The sequence below is a fragment of the Canis lupus genome, chromosome 17 (assembly GCF_011100685.1).
Source record: "Canis lupus familiaris isolate Mischka breed German Shepherd chromosome 17, alternate assembly UU_Cfam_GSD_1.0, whole genome shotgun sequence".
NCBI lineage: Eukaryota > Metazoa > Chordata > Mammalia > Carnivora > Canidae > Canis > Canis lupus.
Window position 1 is genome coordinate 6,548,178 of NC_049238.1, and position 20,540 is coordinate 6,568,717.

At 40.1% G+C, this 20,540-nt stretch overlaps 1 protein-coding gene across 3 annotated transcripts in view; it reads left to right on the plus strand.

The window, feature by feature from the left end:
* Window positions 1-20,540, plus strand: part of CPSF3 (cleavage and polyadenylation specific factor 3) — a 39,505-nt gene that overhangs the window by 3,660 nt on the left and 15,305 nt on the right. For all 3 annotated transcript variants that reach the window (XM_038560742.1, XM_038560743.1, XM_038560741.1), the window contains exons 2-11: window positions 859-922; window positions 2,465-2,562; window positions 4,336-4,464; window positions 5,855-6,032; window positions 7,175-7,264; window positions 8,461-8,611; window positions 13,408-13,583; window positions 14,602-14,760; window positions 15,871-16,017; window positions 18,802-18,954. In XM_038560742.1, the coding sequence (XP_038416670.1) occupies window positions 859-922; window positions 2,465-2,562; window positions 4,336-4,464; window positions 5,855-6,032; window positions 7,175-7,264; window positions 8,461-8,611; window positions 13,408-13,583; window positions 14,602-14,760; window positions 15,871-16,017; window positions 18,802-18,954 (1,345 nt within the window). The remainder of the gene's footprint in view (window positions 1-858; window positions 923-2,464; window positions 2,563-4,335; window positions 4,465-5,854; window positions 6,033-7,174; window positions 7,265-8,460; window positions 8,612-13,407; window positions 13,584-14,601; window positions 14,761-15,870; window positions 16,018-18,801; window positions 18,955-20,540) is intronic.

Genomic DNA, 20,540 nt, shown 5'->3' on the forward strand with positions numbered 1-20,540 from the left:
CACGGCAGCGCCAGGGTCCTTTGATTTTCTTTATCAGCATCCTGCTTTGCGGCAGGATCTCCAATTGGGGATGGAGCCATCTCGTGTGTGTCCCCTCATAAATGGGCTGAGTTCCTTGAGATCAGGCTCCAGGTACTAGCGTTTCCACATCTGAGCCACCGAGGGTACAGTGCTTGGTGTTGAATGAGTGAGTGAAACATTACCTAGGGCAGGTGGGAAAAGACCTCAGAGAAGGTGAGGGGCTGCAGCAACAGCTGAGGTTCAGCTGCAAGGGCATCTAGTGATAATTGGAAATTAAGGCTGTTTTATTCATTTAAGAAGAAAGGACAATTGTTGAAATCCAGGGCATCCAGGATCCTGAAATAACAAGCTCGAGGGGAAAGGGAGTGACAGGCACAGCTACAAATAAAATAAATCTATTGAAATTGAAGCATGTAGTGAGTGCGTCTTAGGCTCTTAAAGACCGTGAAAGAGTTTTGAAGTGCTTATGGGTTTACAACTTAAATGCTGATCCTAGAAGTATGATCACATAATCTACATAACTGAGATTTCATTTCCATTACCTCATGATTTAACCCTAACATTTAGAAGATTGAATTTCACTGCGGGCTTCGTGCATCTGTACCATCTCATCTCGCCATCTTAGCAGCTGCAAAGTCCCGAAAACTCCCAAGGATCACTTTCCATCTTTTCCCACATTGTTACTGTTCTTCCCTATATTTGTCGTTTCTCGAATTCTTATCTGCATGAGATAAATGCTGTCATCAAATGGGGCATAATTTAAATTGTAAAAAGGTTTGGATTTATTGGGCTTGACTTTGTTTTTAATCCTCTTTTCTTCTCTCCTTATGTTTGCAGTGGCGCTGGACAAGAAGTAGGAAGATCATGTATTATCCTGGAGTTCAAAGGAAGAAAAATAATGGTAATTATTTTGCAGTCAGGTTAATAGTATGGCTCTGTCGTACTAGTAGATCCTTTCCAGGGGAAGAGATCTTTTGGGGTTAGATCTTTTCCAGGACTGTGGTTCTCTCCTTAGCGCCCAGGAAAGTGTCATAGTTGGTATATGTAGCTTAGGCTATAAAACATTATTGTGAATAAATAATATACACTAGGGCTAAGTAATTTGACAAAACAGTAGGTAAGCTGAGAAGATGTATTCTAAAATTGTAAGATTGTCAACTATGTCTCCTGAACTGTTGCTTCTTCAAGGTCCCTTTCACTTCTGGGGGGTCGCACCAACCTAACTTCCCTCCTGACCCCTGTGGAAGAGAGCCAAAGAACTGAATGCTCGAACACACAGAGCTCCAGCCAGCCCCATGTAGCCTGGGATGATAGAGCCCTGCTTTGGAAGCTTAGATACTGACGTTTACATCAGGGCCGCTGACCTTGGGCAAGGCAGTCTGTTCCTCTAAACCTGTTTCCTTATCTAAAAGAGGGTTTAGAAGCAATGATTTACACAGTCCTCGCTAGAAAGGCACGTCAGTGGCTCATCGTGTTCTGTGATTCCACTTCTCTGCTTTTTCCCATTGTTGAAGAATAGGCACGTGTCAGGTATTGTCTTTGTAGTCATTTATTGTATCAGTCATTTTGGGGTAGTAATGCCCCCAAAATGAATTGGCAACTCATTAATGACTGACTTTGAAGAACTCACTCCCTAATGCCTTAAAATACTTGAATTTCGGGCACCTGGGTGGTTCAGTGGTTGAGCGTCTGCCTTTGGCTCAGGTCATAATCCTGGAGTCCTGGGATCAAGTCCCACATCGGGCTCCTCACAGGGAGCCTGCTTTTCCCTCTGCCTATGTCTCTGCCTCTCTCTCTCTCTCTCTCTCTGTCTCTCATGAATAAATAAATAAAATCTTTAAAAAGAAAAATACTTCAGTTGCCCTAATCTGGTAAGTTTCCCATTTCTGATCATTGGTTTCTCACAGTAGCCAGAGCCGGTAGTAGCAAATCTATGTAAACAAAATGCCCATCATCTTCTCATATCAAAGTTTTTGGAAAAGAGTTCGTGCATTGTTAGAGTGACTACGAAAACTAGCTGCAAAGAAGGTGCCTGGTATCCTGTGAGCCGTATTTTATATTTGGGGAGTTAGAATTGTTAATGTGCAATGTTTTTTTTTTAAGAATTTATTTACTAGAAAGAGACTGAGAGAGCACGAGCTAATGTGCACAGGTTGGGGGAGGAGCAGAGGGAGAGGCAGACTCCTCGCTGAGAGCCGGGAGCCCTATGTGAGGCTCGATCCCAGGATCCTGAGATCATGACCTGAGCCAAAGGCAGACACTTCACCAACTGAGCCACCTGGGCACCCCAGATTTGCTATGTTTAGTAAGAATTGCATTGCAGGTGTTACTGTATACAGTCCATCTCAATTATGTGTGTCAAGGATTTGTTTTAAATATTATCTATTAAATAAGTGTTAATAAAACGTGTAGGAGATGGTAATCCTTTCTTCTGTCTCTGCAGCTAGACTGCGGGATCCACCCTGGCCTAGAAGGAATGGATGCTCTTCCATATATTGATTTAATTGACCCAGCCGAGATTGATCTCCTGTTAATTAGTCAGTAAGTTATTTTCTTTCTTAACAGCACTGTTTCTCAAGAACTTTTACTATAAAGGTCGTTATCAGATTTTAAGATTCTGGTGTTTTAAAAGAGTGTTTTCTGGGGTACCTGCCTGGCTCAGTCAGCAGAGCATGCAACTCTTGATCTCCAGGTCATGAGTTTGAGTCCTACATTGAGGGTGGTAGAGTTAATTTAAACAAATTTATCTTGGGACACCTGGGTGGCTCAGTGGTTGGGCACCTGCCTTTGGCTCAGGGCCTGATCCTGGAGTCCCGGCATCAAGTCCCACATCAGGCTCCTTGCGTGGAGCATGCTTCTCCCTCTGCCTATGTCTGTGCCTCTCTTTCTCTGTCTCTCTCATGAATAAATAAATAAAATCTTTAAAAAAGATAAAATAAATTTTTCTTTAAAGATTTGTTCATTTACAGAGAGCACATGAGAATTGGAGGGAGAGGAGCAGAGGGGGAGGGTGAGAGAATGTCCAGCAGATTCCCCACAGAGCCTGACAATGCAGGGCTGATTCCAGGGCCCCAAGATTATGACCTGAGCCAAAACGCGGGTGCCCTTAATAAAAAGATTTTTTTTTAAGATTTTATTAATTTACTCAGGAGAGACAGAGAGAGAGGCAGAGGGGGAAGAGACACAGGCAGAGGGGGAAGCAGGCTCCATGCAGGGAGCCCGACGTGGGACTTGATCCTGGGTCTCCAGGATCATGCCCTGGGCTAAAGTCAGCGCTAAACCTCTAAGCCACCAGGGCTGCCCAATAAACAGAATTTTTTGAAAAATATAATAAAGGGGCACCTGCGTGACTCAGTTGCTTGAGCTTCTGACTCTTGGTTTCAGCTCAGGTGGTGATCTCGCCTTGGGATTGCCCTCCAGTTCTGCACTTGGTAGGAAGTCTGCTGGGAATTATCTCCCTCATCTCTCTCTCCCTTACCTTCCTCCGAGGCTCCTCCCTCTGCTGGTATGTACTCTCTCTCTAAAATAAATTTTTAAGAAATGTTAAAGATCATTCATTCATTTGAGAGAGCTAGAGAGCACCAGTAGGGGGAGGAGAAGAAGGAGAGGGAAAAGCCGACTTCCCACTGAGCAGGGAATCCCAACGTGGGACTCAGTCCTAGGACCCCAGGTTCATGACTTGAGCGGAAGGCATATACTTAACCGACTGAGCAACCCAGGTGCCCCTAAATAAATAAAATCTTAAGAAATAAATAAAATAAAAGAGTATTTTCTACTTGGAAGCATATTGCAGACATCTAAGACAGCACTTCATATTGGCATCATAGGTTAGAAACGCTTGCTATAAAAAACATACTCTCCTACTTGTAGAGTGAGAAGGAGATAGTGTACACCTTGGACCACTGTGAAACTTGAAACCAAGAAAGCCCTTTCCTGGAATATCTCCTTGACATCACTATCCTTGACACATTTTATAGGAACTTCATTTGTAAAAAGTGACATGTTTCAGCTTCATGGCACTAAAGCGCTTGTTATAATTCTGGCTGTTGAGAGGAGGTTTGGGTATGTTCTTTCTTCTGTAATTATCACTGGCAAGTATTTTGATGTTTAAAAAATACTTTTGATATCTTCTTACACTAGAACTGGATGCATGCATTATTCCTTCCTTCTGCAACAAGATACCCTTGGTGTTCTGAAAGTATCCATATGCAACTATCACATAGGACTCTGTACAATGAACAGTGATTTCATTTCATAAAGTATATGGTGGATAGTATTTTAAGAACTAACAGAATCATTTTATTTCTTTTTAAGTTTCCATTTGGATCACTGTGGAGCTTTGCCCTGGTTTCTACAGAAGACAAGCTTCAAAGGAAGAACATTTATGACTCATGCTACAAAAGCTATTTATAGATGGCTTCTTTCAGATTATGTCAAAGTCAGGTAAATTGCTCTATTAGGTTTATACAGGAATTTCCTTCTGTAGAATACATACAATTTAAGATATGGATCATTATTTGAGAGAGCAGAGTGAGCGAGCACACAAGTTAGGGAGAGAGAGGAGCAGAGGGAAAGGGAGAAGCCGACTCCCCGATGAGCAGGGACTTTGATGCGGGACTTGGTCCCAGGACCTTGAGATCAAGACCTGAGTGGAAGGCAGACACTTAACCGACTGAGCCGCCCATGCGCCCCTTATTTGTCATTCAATATCAGCTCCTCAAATACCCATCATGTGCCAGCACCTTCCTGGCTGTAAAGTCCTTATGAAGTTTTTACATCCTTAAATCTTTGTAATTTAGGTGAATTATAAGATACACTAACAATATTCTATAAACAGAATTTTATGATTTTATTAAAATTTAAGATCAAGTACATGATACAGTGATATATACTGAAATCGTATTTTAGATTATTTGATCACAGCAATTTACTCTCCTAAGTGAAAAAGTTTCCTAAAGGAAGTTTTTTTTAGTTGTAAGAGGATAATCAGGAAAGTTAGAAGCATTTTTGTGATACCTACAGCATAAATTATTAGCCTTCAGGAGTTTACCGTTGAGTGTGTACATTCCAAAAATAGCAAAGAGGCAATTTGTTATCTTCACATGTAAATAGACAAGAATGGAAGAGTTACCCTTAGTAATTATACTGCCTACCACTTAAATAATGCTAGCATGTGCAGACGCAGTCCTCACTTCTCAACATGTATTAACTCATTTCATCTTCGTCTCGACTTCATGATGTAGATTCTGTTATGAAGCCCATTTTACAGGTGGTAGAACTGAGCCACACAGAGGTTAGGTGATGTGCCTGTGGTGGTCATGGTAAGAGATGAAGCTGGGATCTGGACCCAAGCAATCTGGCACAAGAGTCTGTGGCCTTAACCACAACCCCCTTTTGCTTTTTTGGAAGTACATTACCATAATTTTCAGGAGAAAACTTATACTATACCTCGTAGAGAAATCTTTTCACATCCTGATGTGAAACTCTGCTGTATTTCAGTGTACTTGAGTATATGAGCGAGTTGATCCTAACAAGTATTGGGGCAGGAAGAAAAACTATCCTATTGAGAAATACTATGATAAGAGTCCGCTGCTTTAAGTTATTGTGTACTTTGCTTAAAGTCATGCTTTGTAGCTGTACACACCAAACTTTGATTATAATTACCTAGTAAAAAAATACACAAAATGTCCAAGAGATTGTAAGTAGCATAATCCATACAGTGAAAGAACTTTGTGGCTATTTTATTCACAGATAGTCTCTTTGAGTTCAAAGAGTTTTTAAAAAATTTTTTTACCTGTAATTTTCTTCTGTGTTGACCTCATTAAATATTTAGTAACATATCGGCAGACGACATGCTGTATACAGAAACGGATCTGGAAGAGAGCATGGACAAAATTGAAACTATCAACTTCCATGAAGTTAAAGAAGTTGCAGGAATCAAGTTTTGGTGTTACCACGCAGGCCACGTTCTGGGAGCTGCCATGTTCATGATTGAGATCGCAGGCGTGAAGGTACTCTTGCCCTGGCAGCTTCCTTCCCCAGAGAAATCCTTGCAGAGCTTTCTGTCCCTGAGTGACACCCAAGGAGATTCCCTAAGACTTGTGAGGTGTCCAAACCTGAAACATGGGATAAAAATTGATATTTTTTCCTTTTAAATATCACAGGTCATAACCCCAAGGTAAGATTTCCTGTTTCAAGATTAGAAATAGTAAAGTCAGCTTCTTTAAAGCCTAAAGTTTCTTCACAGGACCATAGGATTGATTCCTTTCCAGGGTCCTGTAGAAAAATGATGTGGGCAGAGCTGTCTTTGTGACTGTACTTGTTTCACATTAAACCGTGATTAGGCATTTGTGTCGTCTGGGTGTTCTGGGATACACATGTAAGCCTCTGAAGATGGGCGGGGGGAGCTGCATGAGTCACGGGTGTTAATCAGAACAGATCTTTGCCACCATCCTATGCCACCTAAGGCATAGATCGATGACTGCACCAGCTCTTACCCCTTGTGCATGTTGGAGTCATTTAGCCTGTTTATACTCATGGTGTGGCCCTGGCCTTTTTTTTGTTTTTTTAAGTTTTCTAGATGATTCCCATGTGTAGGCAGAACTGAGAATCAATGCTCTAGTGCAGTACTGTCCCAAACTGTTAGCAATTACTCATACATTTGAAATGTTTGCACAACGAGTTGTACTGACTGTTGCTGCTAAATCATTTATTCTGTTTGCTCAGAGGCGCAGAAAATAGCACAAATGCAGATCTGAATTCCCATGTGAAATTTGATGCATACCCTCCCATAATTTTTCTCCACTCTAGATGGTTTTTCCATATACCTTAGATTTCTTTCCTCATCATTCCCTTTTTGTCTCAGGTGTTCAGAGCACTTCTCAGGATTATTAATATGCAGGTTGTGCATGCTGGGTGCATCTGGGAGTGTATCATTCCCCCAAGTTAGAGTGAATATTGAAACACTGGGTGGTTTGTGTAACTGCCCTGAGATATACACTTTGAATTAGATACAAATATTGCATCTAAATTTCATCAGTTGTAGGCTGTTTTTTCTACTAAACTTCACCTTCAGATTTTATGAGCTAGATATATTCACTAGGAAAGCAAACCTTCCAAAATCCTAACTTTCTCACTTTATTTTTTTTCACAGCTTTTGTACACAGGCGACTTCTCAAGACAAGAAGACAGACACTTAATGGCAGCTGAAATTCCTAATATTAAACCTGATATTCTTATTATTGTAAGTATTAGTGCTGTGTTTTCATTAGTGCAATGTAAGCAGAGTTTTTTCTAATGGAAAAAATGCCACATTTGCATAATATATGTTATTAGATGTAACCGTATTCGTTTTTTAATTCTTTTTTTTTTGTTTCTCTTAGTACAGCTCTACCTTTTTGCTGTTCAATATGTTAACTATAGTCTTGTATCAGAGATGATACAACACCTCCTAAGTATTTTCGTCTAAGAGAATTACCCCAAACTAATAGAACGTCTTAAGAGTTGTATAGAATGATGTGACCTTACTGCCTTTGCCATGGTTACTGTGTTTCACCTTGTAGCACCCACTAACTTTATATGTGTGTGTGTTGTAGCTGCCTACTAGTTTGCAAGTCACAGGAGAATAAAAAATTAATTGTACAGAGTTTTTGGTGAGGGGTAGGGTGGTGGTTGATGAGGAACAAATTAATAAATGTGTATTGGGACAGTGAGGTCAGGGATTAGGAGAGCGATCTTTTGGACTTATCATACATAAAAGAATATTAAATATATTTAGTTCAAGACGGAAGAACTGTTTCTCCCTCATCACCTATAACATCCCCAACTACCCAAGTAGGAGAGACCCCAGCATATTGCTATCCATAAACAAAATATAAATGAATTCATTTTCACTCAGCTAATGGTACCCTGCATATAAATTGATCTTAATTTAAGGGAAGTTTTGTGGGGTTTGTTTGTGGGTTTTTTTGACCCTCAGAAAAAAAGTTATTTTCATTATATCTGGTTCTTTGGTGCAGTACTTCTCAAACTTTGATGTTGCATATGAATCATCCTGTCATTGTTAAAATACAGATTTGGGTTCAGTAGGTCCAGGCTGGGGCCTAAGATTCAGCACATCTAACAAGCTCCCGGGAATGCCCATCCATGGAAAGCAAAATGGTTTAAAAAATAAAAAAGAATTCTCTTGAGCAGGGAAGATACATTTTTAAGTTTTTTCCTGTTTCCTTTTTTAAAAATGTCTTAACTGCTTAGCCAGATTTGAATTCTGTCGTTTTTATTTATTCTTCTTTTCAATTAGTATTATAACAATACATGTTCAAGTAAATGGCATGTCAGTGGGGAAATGAATCACTTTGCTGCTGCATTTTATTGATGTTTAACTTTTGTTTTCTTTGGGAATCATCAGTCTTGGTCTCATACTTCTAATGTGTTATTTAGGAATCTACTTATGGGACCCATATCCATGAGAAACGCGAAGAGCGAGAAGCAAGATTCTGTAACACTGTTCATGACATTGTAAACAGAGGGGGCAGAGGCCTCATTCCTGTCTTTGCCCTTGGAAGGGCTCAGGAGCTGCTCTTGATTTTAGGTATGCCTTTTCCTTTTTATTGGGGGATTCTCAAAATCTTGGGAGTGTCTTTCTGTCAAGGTAGTTGCTTGGTTTTGGATCGGTTATTCTGCCTTTCTGGACTTCGGTTTCTGTATCTAAAAACATGTGGTGCCCAAAGAAACAGTGACCCTTGGGCACTGCTACTGGGAATATAAATGGTGTCCTTTCTGGTTGCCAGCAGCTTCAGAACACCCTGCAGTGAGCCTCAGGAGTCCTAAAAATATGTCACCCTCTGACCCAACAGTACCATTTGTGGGAAATAAATGATACAAAGAGAATTTTATCAGTAAAGGTATTCATCATTTTGGTATCTTTTTAAAAGACATTTGTTTTGGGGGGTCAGCAGAAGGAGAGAATCTTCAGGCTGACTCTCCACTGAGCACAGGCCTGACTTGGAGCTTGATCCCATGACCCATGAGATCATGACCTGAGACAAAACCAAGAGTTTGGCTCAATTAACTGAGCCACCCAGGTGCCCCATCATTTTATTAAAGAAATATCATGTCAGGAGATCCCTGGGTGGCTCCGTGGTTTGGCGCCTGCCTTTGGCCCAGGGTGTGATACTGGAGTCCCGGGATCGAGTCCCGCGTCGGGCTCCCTGCATGGAGCCTGCTTCTCCCTCTGCCTGTGTCTCTGCCTCTCTCTCTCTCTCTCTCTCTCTGTGTCTATCATAAATAAATAAATCTTTAAAAAAAAAAGAAAAAGAAATATCATGTCAGTAAATATCACCTTGTAAGAAAAAAAATCACGTCACAGATGAGTAATTTTATACTTTCACGTAAAATATTAATCGGACCAAAAAAATTGGAGTTTAGAATAGTATGTACTCCAATCCTAGTTAAAAATACACAAATGACTGGAAAGATGTTAAGTCATCCACTTTCTCACTATCCAGATTTCTTTTTTCTCCTTAAAGACTATGTATACAGTTTCAGTGTGAAGAACTAGAAATTGTCACATCAGGCTCTTGCTCTCACCTCCATCTGTAGGGTGATGAGGATAAGTCTCTCCCCATTACACTGAAAAGGAAAACAAGGAAAAATGGAGTAAATGACCCCAACTTGAGCAGCCCAGGTGGCTCAGCGGTGTAGCACCGCCTTCTGCCCAGGGCATGATCCTGGGGACCTGGGATCAAGTCCCACATCAGGCTCCCTGCATGGAGCCTGCTTCTCCCTCTGCCTGTGTCTCTGCCTCTCTCTCTCTCTCTCTCTCTCTCACGAATAAGTCAATAAAATCTTTTTTTTTTTTTTTTTAAAAAGACCCCAACTCAAAAGCTGGTCTGTGAGAGAGATTGGACGTAGTAGGAGCTGCATTTTCTGCATCTCCTAACCCAGTCCAGTTTTCTCTTAGTCCTTTTTTCCAACTGCAAGTCAGATTTATCCTTAGAAATCCTTTTTTTTTTTTTAAGATTTTATTTATTTATTCATAAACAGAGAGAGAGAAAGAGGCAGAGACACAGGCAGAGGGAGAAGCAGGCTCCATGTAGGGAACCCAACGTGGGACTTGATCCCGGGACTCCAGGATCACGCCCTGGGCCAAAGGCAGACACTAAACCACTGAGCCACCCAGGGATCCCCTATCCTTAGAAATCTTGAGCTAAAAAGTCTCCATAATAGAGGCACCTGGGTGGCTTAGTTGATTGAGTGTCCAACTCTTGATTTCAGCTCAGGTCCTAATCTCGGGGTTGTGAGATTGAGCCCCACATGGGGCTCGGTGTTCAGCAAGGAGTCTGCGTGAGTTTCCCCTCTCCCTGTTCGTGTTCCCTCTAAAATAAATAAATAAGACCTTTGAAATAAATAAAAAGTTTCCATAACAATGTAATTTGAAGAACAAAAGGAAATTGGGAAGGGGAAGTCACGTTGTTATCATCAAATTGGGTTGCCAGATTCAGCACACAAAAATACAGGACACCCAGTTAAACTTGAATTTCAGATAAATAATATTTTAGCAGAAGTGTCTCAAATATTTAACATATATTCCTATACTGAGAATCTTTTGTTTTTTTTTATCTGAAATTCAAGTTTAACTTGGCATTTGGTATTTTTATCTAGCAACTCTACCATCAGGGCATATATTATGATTTCTTTTATGAACCAGGACTGCTCTATGCGATTGGTTGTTCCCTTCCCCCTAAATTCTCCTTTATGATGTAGTATAATAGAAAAAGGATAGACATTTAAATGGTTTCAAATTTTGTCTATTTTCTAGGCACGTGACTGACCTTGGGGCAAGTTATTCAACTTTTCTTTAATATTTAAATTCATCCATAAAAATACACATAAAAAATAGGAGAGTTTAAGTTAGAACCAGGCTAATTTTCTTGAACTCTTTAAAATATATTAAGCAAAACAAAAAGGCAATCTACTGAATGGGAGAAGATATTTGCAAATCATACATGTGATAAAGGGTTAATAGCCAAAATATATAAAGAACTTACACAACTTAAAATAAAAAAACAACTGGATTTTTAAAATGATCAGAGGACTGAAAGAAACATTTTTTCACAGAGGACGTCCAGATGGCCAACAGGCACATGAAAAAGATGCTTATATTACTTATCATCAAGGGAAATGCAAATCAGAACCATAGTAAGATACCACCTCACACCTGCCAGATTGGCTATTACCAAAAAGACAAAAAAAAAAAAAAAAAAGATAAATGTTGATGAGGATGTGGAGAAAAGGGAACCATTGTGTACTGTTGGTGGGGATGTAAATTGGTGCAGCCACTGAGGAAAACAGTATGGGGGCTCCTCAAAAAGTAAAAAATAGAAATACTATACAATCCAGAAATCCTACTTCTGGGTTTTTATCCAAAAAAAATTAAAATACCAATTTAAAAATATACACGCACCCCTCTTGTTGCATTGTTTACAAAAGCTAAGACCTGGAAATGACCTAAGTGTTCAATAATGAATGAATGGATAAAGAAAGTATAGTGTATATAGACAGTGGAGAATATTACTTCACCGTAAAAACGAATGAAATCTTGCTATTTGCAACATGTATGGACCTAGAGGGTATTATGCAGTGAAAGAAGTCAGAGAGAAAGACAAAGACTGTGTGATTTCATTTACATGTGGAATCTAAAAACAAAACAAATGAACAAACAAAACCAAATAGAAACAGACTCATAGATACAGAAAACAAATTATTTGTTACCAGAGGTGAGAGGGCTTAGGGATCGAGCGAAATAGGCGAGGGGGATTAAGAGGTACAAACGTCCAGTTATAAGATAAAGAAGTTATGGAAATGTAATTGATATACAGCATAGGGAATAGTATGTGATAATGTAATAACTTTGGTGACTGATGGTGGCTAGACTTACCATGGGGATCATTTTGTTGTGTTTAAAAATATTGAATCACTATGATGTACATGTGAAACTAATAGGATATCGTATGTCAATTATACTTCAATTTGGGGGGGAAAAATGTTAGCCTAGCCAGGGCCAGGCACCTAGGAGCCTGAATGTCTCTCCTGCTGCTCCGCTATAGCCTCCGCCTTGCACTGGAGCCAGAGCAAAAGAAGGACCAACGTGTTTTTTTTTTTTGTTTTAATAAAGATTTTATTTATTTATTCATGAGAGAGAGAGAGGCAGAGACACAGGCAGAGGGAGAAGCAGGCTCCATGGAGGGAGCCTGACGCGGGACTTGATCCCAGGACTCCAGGATCAGGCCCTGGGCTGAAGGCAGGCACCAAACCGCTGAGCCACCCAGAGATCCCTGACCAACGTGTGTTACATGAAGAAGCACCCTTTCCAACCAGAGGCTGCATCCCAGAGCCTTGGGCCATCTGTTGGCATCAAAGCCTAGCTGCCCACATTCTGATGTGTGACCTTGCATCTTGGGCAAGGGGTTTGGTATTTCTGAACCTCTATTCCTTCTGTAAGATGCAGATTGTGCTCTCTCCCTGTGGTTGCAGACACCCTATGTGAGTCCTACTCAGCACGCCTGGGGAATGTCAGCCCCTCTGGTGCCGTCAGCCCCTCTGGTGCCGCTGGCCATCCCTGCCACAGAGCTGCAGGGCCTCTAGGGAAACTAGGGAGCAGAAGCTAGAGCCTCCGCTACAGGCAGCCTACGGCAGGCTCATTGACTAAAGCAAGACGGATTGTACTGAAAAGTATTGGTGTTCCCAGACTGTCCAGGAAAATTGGGAAGCAAGGATGGAACAGGACCCCTCCTGGGGGCAGGAGGCGAGATCCACAAGGAATGAGTCCCAGGAAGGAGGGTCCGCTTATTGTTACATGGGTATCTGCAGGTGGGGCCCAGCCCTGTGAGAAACCAGGTGCAGAGCCATGAAGACATGGCCTACTATAGAAAGCACCAAAAGGGACCTGAGAGAGGAGATGGCCTCAAGGAAGGCAACCAAGGTCCAAGCCCAGCACCCTCACCCCTGGCTTCCTGTCGCCGTGCACAGCAGTGTCATTAAATGTGGCTTACCCTTAACCGTGTAATGACTACTGCAGCCGTGGCTGACAGGTTGAATCAATTGTTCTGTGCTTGTAATTACAAATTGTACTTCTCACACTCCAGGGGGTTCCAAACCTTTTATCTTTGCTATTAACACTTAAATTAGTAATTTATAGAAATTGTGAGATAGAGAAATATGTATATATGTGGCTGTGTGTATACGTACTGTTTTATATATACATAGTCACATGCTTTATTTCTTGGTTGTCTGAATTTCTTAAAATCAGTTACATGTATCATTTATTATTTGAACTATTTACCCCACATCACAAAACGAAATTTGTTTCTTATAAAATCTCTCTAGATGAGTATTGGCAGAACCACCCAGAACTCCATGATATCCCCATATACTACGCATCGTCTTTGGCCAAGAAGTGCATGGCGGTGTACCAGACATATGTAAATGCCATGAATGACAAAATCCGCAAACAGATCAACATCAATAATCCCTTTGTTTTCAAGCACATTAGTAACCTCAAGGTGAGTGCCGAGGAAGGAAGCTGACGGACCCGTAAACACAGAGTCCATAGTGCTCTTAGCTGCCTGCCATTGATTTGGGGCCAGTCCTTCTTGCTGAGGTCTCACTGTTTCTCTAGCAGGCACCATTTTTCTGCCTGAAAACAAAAATCTGGTAACTGGCATACTTTTCTGCTGAAACAGATTTCACCACTTGTTCCAACTCTCCATACATTCTCAGTATTTACGCTTGCTGATTTAGTTGGGTCTCTCTGCCATAGGAACAGGAAGTCCTGATGAAAAAAAATCTTACATCACATATTAAGTTTTTCTATTCTTGCTCAGACCTAATCATCTTTCTGATTTGCCTTGCAAATTCCACGTATGAAAATTTTCATATGTTTACTTTTGTAGAACATTCAATACAGTCTGATTTCCTTTTGTTAAAAAATAGTTTTAACAGAAGTATTGTTTTATTAAAACTAATGCTTTAATCTTAATAAATAATGCCTCCAAATAATTCAAGCTATAAGTCCTCTTCCAGTTATAAATGGGCTTTGTTTATTATTATTTTCTAAATTAGTTGCTTAAGAATTAGAGCCAGATTTTCCCTAGAAACAATGTTAAACTTTTTTGGTTAGATTTTTAAGTAGCTTAAAATATTCATGAAGTATGCAAGGCTATTGTGAGCAGGAGAATTCTTTTAGAGTTCTATCTTGGACAGATAGGAAGCCATTTGACTCTTACTTTTTCCTGCCTGCCTAGCAATAAAAATGGTCCTAATAGTCCATTAATTCTGGTAGAAGGTTTAAAAGGTCAGCGTGAGCTAATTGCCTTCTATCACTTTGTTCTCCTTTCATTCCTAGCCTAAATTGTTTAGGAACTTAGATATCAGACTTAAAATGTTTATCACTAGTCTTGAGGCCCTTTCAGTAGTGTGATTAATCTTTTCACCTAGCTTTTTGTTATTCTTTAAAAACAAGGAATGCCTTGCCAAACCCTGGTACTTAGCATTCCTCTACCATTCCTTTTTCTCTCTTAGAGCATGGATCATTTTGATGACATTGGTCCCAGCGTCGTGATGGCCTCCCCGGGCATGATGCAGAGTGGCTTATCCAGAGAGCTCTTTGAAAGCTGGTGCACAGATAAGAGGAACGGCGTCATTATAGCAGGGTACTGTGTGGAAGGGACACTTGCCAAGGTCAGCCATGGTCTTAGACCACCATGTTATTCCTAATCAGAATTGCCAAGGTGGCTCAGTGAAGCCTAAGGATCACCCATCTGGTCGCAGTAAAAACTATGGAAAGGAACCCGTTTGAGACCAATACAAAAACACAGACAACCCTCATTCACAGAAGAAGTTTGCAAATATGTGTTCTCTTGAAAAGTCACATGTGTCTGGGTTGATTGCCTATCTTCTTGTTGATACAAAACGGTTGATGTTAACTCTTGAGGACATTTCCTACAAATTGCAGGAAATAGGTGCTGAGCTCCAGAAGCAGTTTCTGAGCATCTAATCATCACATCCTCTTATCTCTTCTTTCTAGAACTTGTCTTATTTTTTTAAATACGTTATGATTCCCCATTTTTTTTACTACTTTAGTGTATTCTCTAAGTCACACAGGCAACCTTGGCTGTGATTTAAAATAGATTTCCAGGGATCCCTGGGTGGCGCAGCGGTTTGGCGCCTGCCTTTGGCCCAGGGCGCGATCCTGGAGACCCGGGATCGAATCCCACGTCAGGCTCCCGGTGCATGGAGCCTGCTTCTCCCTCTGCCTGTGTCTCTGCCTCTCTCTCTCTCTCTGTGACTATCATAAATAAATAAATAAATAAATAAATAAATAAATAAATAAATAAATAATAAAAAATAAATAATAAATAAATAAATAAATAAATAAATAAATAAATAAATAATAAATAAATAAATAAATAAATAAATAAATAAATAAATAAATAAATAATAGATTTCCAGAATAGAAGCACATCTGTCTGAAAGCGACTTTCTAGAACAGGAGAATAGCTGGGAATACAAGTTTGCCTTTCTGGTCATAAGTTACAGTTGCCACTTCCTATGTTCCAAATACATTGAATTTTAGCTAACCTGCTTACCTTCCTGATAAAATATTTGCTTGACCAAGAACTTAAGTATTTGATATTTACTGAGTCCATTGTTAAAACGCTTTGTGTGCTAACAGTCCCGAATTTAACGTAAAAGTTTTTGGCTGCAGTAACAAATAGAAAATGTGCCTTTTCTCTTCTAATTGGGTAGTTTATTTGTTTTGTTTCTTTTATTTTTGTTTCTGTTTAACAGCATATCATGTCTGAGCCAGAAGAGATCACTACCATGTCTGGACAGAAGCTACCACTGAAAATGTCTGTTGATTACATTTCTTTCTCTGCTCACACAGATTACCAGCAAACCAGTGAATTTATTCGTGCTTTGAAACCGCCTCATGTGGTTAGTCTATGAATTTGATTTATGACATTAAAGGGGAAGAAAACATACCCAAGAGACTGTAGCCGATTTGGTTTTCAAATCAAACGCTGCCTGTCATTAGGGTAGCTCTTCCCCAGGGGCCACTGCCTGCACCTGGACCTGACCTTTGCAGCTCCCTGCTGAGTTAGGAAGGTGTGCGCTCTGCTTGTCTCCACTTACCTGGGGTCCCTCATCAGCTCCCCCAACCCCAACTCAGGGCTCTTTCTGTCATTTTTTGCTGCCTCCCCAATAACTTAAGACCACAGGCTTTGCTGGTGACTGTTTTGAATCCCAGTTCCATCCCTCACTTGCTGGGTAACCCTGGGCAAGTTACTTAACTTCTCCCTGCCCTATTTGTAAAAAGGGATAATAATGCCTCATAAGGCAGCTGTGAGAAAGGGATGAGAGAACATATATCTAAAGCATGTAATATGGTGCCTGGCATAGAGTAAATGCTCAATAATAGGGAAAGAAGAGAAAGACAAATCACATAATAGTAAAAATCAAAGATCCAAATAGATCTGAAATCACATAGCTCCTTACTGATGTGTTTTGTTTATATTTTTTAAGTTTTATGTAATAACAAAAATAAGTTACATTTTGGTGAGGTTGGAGAGGGGATAAGAGAAGAAAGCTAGAAAAAAAAATAGGTATTTTTAATCAACAGAACACTCAGGGAACAAGGGTGTAGGGGGGGGAAGCAGATGGAGTGCCCTTTCTGAATGTATTAAAAAGGATGTTTAGAGGAAATAGCCTTTTGCTGGTTTTTTCATTGTGGGAAAATATATATAATATATAAGTTGCCATATATAAGTTCTATGGAAGAAGCATAGAATTCTGTGGCATGAATCACATCCACAGTGTTGTGCACCATCACACCACCTATTCCCAGATTTTTTTTATCGCACCAAGCAGAAACTGTACCTATTAAGCAAAATATCCAATAGCATGTTACCTTCTACATTCAGGGTTCCTCTATACCATAGCATGTATCAGAACTCCCTTCCCCTTTGCGGGTAAACACCGTATAGACCATATTCATGCATGTGGTGTATGCGTGCAATGGTGAACACTGGCCTCTGAGCACCTGTTTGAATGCCTGTTCTCACCCTGAGTGACAGGGTAATTCTGTTCATTTCTGGAGGAATCACCCAACTTGCTGTGATGACTTGCTGTGGTGACCCCCCAGTGGTACACAGATGTTCCAATTTCTCCATGTTCTTGCCAGCACGTGCTATTTGCCTTCCTGTAATTCTAGCCGTTCCCCGTAAGCATGCAGTGGTTTCTATGTCTACTGTGGTTTCCATCGTCCATTCCCTAATGATGGATGATGCCGAGAGCCCTTTCATGTGATCTTCTGTTATTCTGAGTTCTTTCTGGCATGGGAGTCCTTGCAGGGATTTGCCAGAAGCCCTTAATCGGCAGAATCTTGGGTGGAGAAAAATTTTTAGCATCGTGAGGTGTTGAATCTTGTTACAGTGCAGCTCCTGCCAGGGGTTCCCGTGTGTGTGTGTGTGTGTGTGTGTGTGTGTGTGTGTGTGTGTGTTTCATGGAAACGCTCCCGCATGTTAGAGCCAGGGAGGAGATGTATTGCCTTTTCCTCTCGGCTTTCACCACCTCTTCCTCAGCCCCATTTCATTGCTCTTCAGGCTCTCTGTGCCGACAGTTTAAATTCCTGGATTGAACTCGATGCTTACCTTCCTTCAATAACCAGGTCAGCAAAAGTGTATCTACGTGATAGAATAACCGTAGTGTTGGTGGTAATAATAAATAACAGCTAGCATTTATTATTTACCATGTGCCAGGTACTGTTCTCATGTTTTAAGTAACCTCTATGCCTGACATGGGGCTCAAACTTACAACCCCGAACTCAAGAGTCACCTGCCCTACCGACTGAGCCAGCCAGGTACCCCGTACTCATAGTTTACACGTGATACCAACTTGCTTACTCCTTACAACCAACAACTGTTTGTAGATGCAAAAACTGAGATGTTAGGTAACTTGCCCAAGTTGCCATAGCTAGTGTTTAAGCAGCCAGGCATCAAAGCCGGGGCTCTTTACTAAGCCATACATCTCTGCCTAGTAGTGATGCTGGGTAGGCTTCTGTAAGCCCAGGCAAGAAATCATCAACCAGTAGTGTGCAGGTTTACGAATACTCGGTCTTGTAAGGTATAGATTACAAAAGTAAATAGGAAGAACCTGGTTTCAAATACAACTATAAATATCTCTCAGATGGAATTTCATTTGGTTCTGAAATATTTTATTTGGTATTACTATAATAAATGGAAGAAAATATCACCAGTCTATTTTTTCCCCCATAAAAAGCTTCTTTTGAAAGTCTTGTATTAAGAAATCTAAAGAAAATTGGGTATTTTCTGCATTTAAGAATAGCACTAGTTTCATACAAGAATCATGCATCTAAAGCTGGTAGAAGCTAAAGAAGTCATGTGGTGCAGCCCTTGGCAGTTGAGCATAGGAGTCTAGAAAAAAGCCAGCTTCCATAAAGCTGCATAACTCATTAGTGGCAAAACCTGAGGTGGAAGTCTTTACTCTCTCTTAAAATAGTTCCACTTCAGGATTTTTCTTTAAAAATACCTGTACAAACAATGAGAATACCTGTACAAGCCTGATTGGAGGCCCTTCACAGTATTTAAGTTAATGACTTCCAAGTATATGTCGGTGTCATATATTTAAGTCAGATAGGAACCGTCATTAACCCAAACTCAGGATGTTTCTCTGTGCTCTCTTCCAATTCATTCTATGTAGATTTTAGTCCATGGAGAACAGAATGAAATGGCCAGATTGAAAGCAGCCCTGATTCGAGAATATGAGGATAACGATGAAGTTCACATAGAGGTTCATAATCCTCGGAATACAGAAGCTGTGACCTTGAATTTCAGAGGAGAAAAGCTAGCCAAGGTAAAAAGTTATAGTTTCTTTCTTTTTTTTTTTTTTTTTTTTTTTTTTTTAAGATTTTATTTATTTATTCATGACAGACATAGAGCAAGGCAGAGACACAGGGAGAGGCAAGCCCCTCGCAGGGAGCCCAATGCGGGACTCAATCCCAGGACCCAGGATCACACCCTGAGCCAAAGGCACATGCTGAACCACTGAGCCACCCAGGCGTCCCAGTGTGGTTTCTAATCTTATGCAGGCCTTTTCTTTCTTTCTTTTTTTTTTTTATGCAGGCCTTTTCTAAAGGGAATGTATATGTCTTAAAAATACAGACTTCTTTTAATCAAAGCAAGATAATGTCCTTAATGATGATTTTCTGTTTGCTTAGTATATTAATTATACTCGTTTGCTTTTTTAGGTCTTCTTCTGGTCCTACTAATTCATTGTTTTCAAGTACATTAGACCGTAGTGCAGTTGAATTTGATAGTTTTGTCATCCACATCACCACTTCTTTTCCTCCCTGTTTCTGAAAATAAACAAATATTCATTACTGTTTTATTACTACATCTAATATAGTATTCTGTCCACTGGTCCTTCTCCTAAAGAATCTAAAGATAAGCTCATGTTTTTAAATGTATATGTGGTATAAAAAATAAATAAATAAACAAACAAATGTGGTATGGTGGAACTTATAAAAAATTGTCTGTTTTTGATATTGAAATATAGTATTTTCAGAATTTAAAAATAAAATAGTTGGGCCGCCTGGGTGGCTCAGAGATTGAGCATCTACCTTTGGCTTAGAGTATGATCTCGCAGTCCTGGGATCGAGTCCCTCATCGGGCTCTCCCTCTCCCTATGTCTCTGTCTCTCTCTCTCTGTCTCTCATGAATAAATAAATAAAATCTTTTTAAATAAATAAATAGTTAAAAATCTTCCTGAGATTTTAGAGGGATATGGTAAGGCATTTGTGCCTCCTGTTAGGAGTTTTTTCAAGATACTTCTAAGGGAAACTTTTTAATGATTATCTGAAGTTTTAATATCAGACATATATTAATGAGCAACTTTACAGCAATTCTTTTATATAATGAGCCAGAAATGAGAAGGCTAATTGATGAATATCCTTCCTTGCAGTTAAGTTTGAGAGGAAAAAAAGCAAAAGTTAGGATGTAAGGCTTTTGTTGCCGAAGGACAGACAGATGGTTGTATTTACTCCTGAATTAACCCCTGTTCACAAAACTTTTCAGTGGCCAGTTTACTGGACGCGATCTTATACCTATAGAAAATGTATTCAGTTAGGAATCTAAGAACTGAATTTCCCAAACTGCTGGTTGAGCTTTGGGGAGGGAGACAGTTTTACAGTAAGACAATTTAGGAGAAGTAGAGTTGAACAAGGTTAAGCTGATTTCTTCACAGTAGGACTTTTCAGAGTTTTTATTAGGCCCTTGTGCATTATAAACCCTCAAGAAATACAGTATGCAGCACTTAAAAATGTTTTAACTACAGGGGTGCCTGGGTGGCATAGTCAGTTAAGCACCCAACTTTTGATTTCAAATGCCTGATGGTCATCATTATGACTGAGTATCTGAATAATTGCATTTTCTAGGATTCTG